At 48.2% G+C, this 3,622-nt stretch overlaps 1 gene segment (V, D, J or C); it reads left to right on the top strand.

Annotated features, from left to right (window-relative positions):
• The first annotated feature begins 2,699 nt into the window (after positions 1-2,699).
• On the top strand, positions 2,700-3,282 carry LOC109256688 (immunoglobulin kappa variable 1-12-like). The segment is given in 2 exon segments: positions 2,700-2,820; positions 2,945-3,282. Coding segments are annotated over 2 exon segments (372 nt in total).
• The last annotated feature ends 340 nt before the right edge of the window (positions 3,283-3,622 follow it).

Raw genomic sequence — 3,622 nt, 5'->3', positions numbered from 1 at the left:
CCCACTTCTACCTGATGACAGGATACTGCGTGCATACATTACGGCTTGTTGGTAGGTTACCACTCAATTCCTAAGGACAGCTCAGGTCACGTGGCTACTGCAGGATCTATATACAACGTGTCGTCTCTACCAGGGCTTAACAGCAAGCCAGGAGCCCATCTCAAAAAGGGAATTGTTATCTGTGAAGAGATCAGAGCACTATTCTAATACCTTCGAGGTCCATACTGTGCTTCTCCTGTTGGGGCTCTCTGAAGCCTCCAAATGCTCTCTCCCCGTCTGCCACAGGCACTTTAAGCGTCACTGCGCTGCTGGGTCATAAAGTCCTCTGCCCGAAGCCCTCACTGCAGAGTGCCCTTCCCTTCTGGGTCTCACTCAAAACAGGCAACCTTACAGTTTTCTAAATAAATGAGTATATATTGGCTTCAAATCTAAAGAGGACTTCGTGCCATGGAATCTGTTTCTTAGTTACTGAAAATATGTTTTATTTTTTAAGTCTATTTATTTTTTTTAAGTAATCTCTACACCCAACACGGGGCTCGAACTCACGACCCCGAGATCAAGTCACATGCTCTTCCAACTGAGCCAGTCAGGCACCTCTGAAAATGTGCTTTCATCTTGGAGGCAATTTTTTTGACATTCCCCAGACCACTCAACTTCTAGAAACTTCTCCGCAACCAGGACCGTGGAGGAAGTTCGGTGGATTTGCCTTGCACTTCTGTATTCAACCACCAAATACATGGTTTCAAGCTAATTCTGGATTTTTAATCGTGCCAGCCCTGATAATGATTTCTTAAAATTGAAAAAAAAGATTTGCCAATACTTTTTCAAAATGGTTCTTATACTTCCTTCCTCACCTTCTCTTCTCAAGACTCGAATTATTCATGTAACAGACTGCTTGAAGGTGTCGCACAGTTCGCCGATGCTCTCTCTGTTCATGTTTTTTTCAAGTATTTTTTTTTTTCATAATAGCACATCTTAGACAATTTCTAATGCTAAGGTTGCTAATCTTTTTTGCTGAAATATCAAATCTTGTGGCTTACATCTGTCTGACAGACTTGGGTCTTGCTTTTAAGTTTTGTTCGGTGGGACTGGAAGAACATTTTGTCCAGGGGTAATTTGCCCCACTACCAAGACAGTACTTCCTGAGTACTCAGCCGGATGCCCTGTGATCGTGAGGTTTCCTACTCTCACTGGTGCGCACAATAACTCTTTCTGGCCCTGTGTGAGCTCTGACAAATTTTCCCTGTAATATCTTTTTATGTTTATTTATTTATTGTCAACAGAGAGAGAGAGTGAGAGAGAAAATGTAATTGGTGGAGGGTTGAGAGAGAGGGGAGAGAGAATCCCAGGCAGTCTCCACACTGTCAGCACAGAGCCTGACGCGGGGCTCGAAGCCACGAACTGTGACACCATGACCTGAGCTGAAATCAAGAGTCAGACGCTTAACCTACCAAGCCACCCAGGCTCCACCCACCGCTCCGTAACACTTTCAGGCAGTTTTTCCTCCAGCCTCAGCAGGTTCTTGACATGCATGTGTTGATCAATACACTCTTGAATATTGAGCGGAACAATCTGTAGACATCCTAGGTTCTCTCTCTATGCTTATAATTTATCACTCCAAGGAAATCAGGGAATCAGAGCAAAGAGGAGGACTCTCTGTCCTAAAAAATATGTAAGCAACAAACGTAAAGACCTTGTAGAATTTCTTTGGATTTCTGGGCTTTTGTCCCACTCAGCAGACCAAGTCTTAGATGGAGAGGTAACAGGAAAAGCGGGTCACAGAACCCGAAGACAGCAAAGCAAATACTCTCGTCACAGGTTAGTAGACTGATTCTGTCCCCTGGCCCTCGGGGATAGACATGTTCTCTGCAGACAAACTTGTGCTGCCCTGGTCTGGCCTGGGACTCCTGGGGGACACCGCACCGGGGTGCTGCAATTATAAAAAGCCAGTCCTGCAGCTAAGCCCAGCCCTGACAGAGCAAAGAGGATTACAACAATATTTATCTCGTGATAATTTCTCAGAATCCTATTAATTCTTAATTTCTAGAATAAATACACTTACGTAGGCAACAACTTCTGGCTGCCCCACCTGGTAGTAGAAGTTTTTTTTCACACTTAGGCAGCTTTTCACTTGTGCTGCCTGGTGGGACAGAGCACTCAGAATGGATGAGGACACACGGCTTAGCTGGAGATGACACGTTAGCAACGGCAGATGCTCAATAGCTGGGCGCTTACACACCATGACACCCACACTTCTTTATTCCTCTTCTCCCACGTCGCGTGGCTGGATGGTAGTTTCTTGTGCCAAGAATATCAGGACGTTAGAGCAAAGAAGAATCTCTGTGGCCTAAATAACATCCGCAGGCACCAAATAAAAGGGGCATGTACAAGTTCTTAGAGTGTCTGGGATTGTGTAATATCTGACAGATGCAGTCTTAGAGAGACAGTAAGAAAAATGTGTTACGAGTCTTAAAGAGACCCAGAGGACTCTACAGTCACAGGACAGCAGACGGATTCTACCCTTTGGCCCTCCAGGGAGAAACACCTGCTCTGGAGGCAAATTTATGCTACTCTGGTGGAACCTGGACACTGGGGGTTTTATTGCACCTGTACCATTTTTGAGATAACCCAGCCCTGTGGCTGTGCCCAGTTATGCTCTATCCCCCGCTCATTTGCATGTTCCTAGGGCACGGCCCACTTCCCTGAACGCTGATTAATGGGCCGGTCACACCCTGTGCAGGACCCAGTCCCGGTCAGGACACAGCACGGACATGAAGGCCCCCGCTCAGCTCCTGGGCCTCCTGCTGCTCTGGCTCCCAGGTAAAGAAGGAGAACACTGGGAAATTACTCAGCCAGCGCGCCCAGTACTGCCTGGCCCACCAGCCGCGTCCTCTTATGACACGATTCATCATGTGGGTCTTTGTTTCTCTGTGCCCCATCTCAGGAGCCAGCTGCGAAATCCAGATGACCCAGTCTCCATCCTCGCTGTCTGCATCTCCAGGAGGCAGAGTCACCATCACCTGCCGGGCGAGTCAGAACGTTAACACGTGGTTAGCCTGGTATCAGCAGAAACCGGGGAAAGTTCCTAAGCTTCTGATCTATCGTGCATCCACGTTGCAAACTGGGGTCCCCTCGCGGTTCAGCGGCAGTGGGTCTGGGACAGATTTCACCCTCACCATCAGCAGCCTGGAGCCTGAAGACGCTGCCACTTACTACTGCCAGCAAAGTAACAATTTCCCTCGCACAGTGTTACAGACCAGAACATAAACCACCAGGGACGCAGATGTGAGAGGCCGGGCTGCCCCCGCGGCTCCTCCTGTGCCTGCATCTGCTCAGAGAGTTTGTCAGACGCAGTCCCACTCTGGGGGGGGGTCACTGGGAGGTTTGGGAGAAGGGCAGGGAGGCACCTCGCGCCCCTGACTGCCCTTCCCCCTCCTCAGTCCAGCGGCACAGACACGACAATGTCTCTTCCGATGTAATCCAGACGGAGATGTGGGCAATGGCATCCATCAGGGTTCACACAGCAGAAGAGAAGCCACTCTAGATTTCCAAGCAGGAATTTTTTTGATTGACTTTAAGTTGCAAAGAAATTCTGTGTTCACAGCAAAATTTAGCAGAAAGT

This window comes from Panthera pardus, unplaced genomic scaffold (assembly GCF_024362965.1).
Source record: "Panthera pardus isolate Hobbes unplaced genomic scaffold, ASM2436296v1 HiC_scaffold_26, whole genome shotgun sequence".
Taxonomy (NCBI): Eukaryota; Metazoa; Chordata; class Mammalia; order Carnivora; family Felidae; genus Panthera; species Panthera pardus.
The sequence above is the reverse complement of the archived record's forward strand: the minus strand, read 5'-3'. Positions and strand labels throughout refer to the sequence as shown.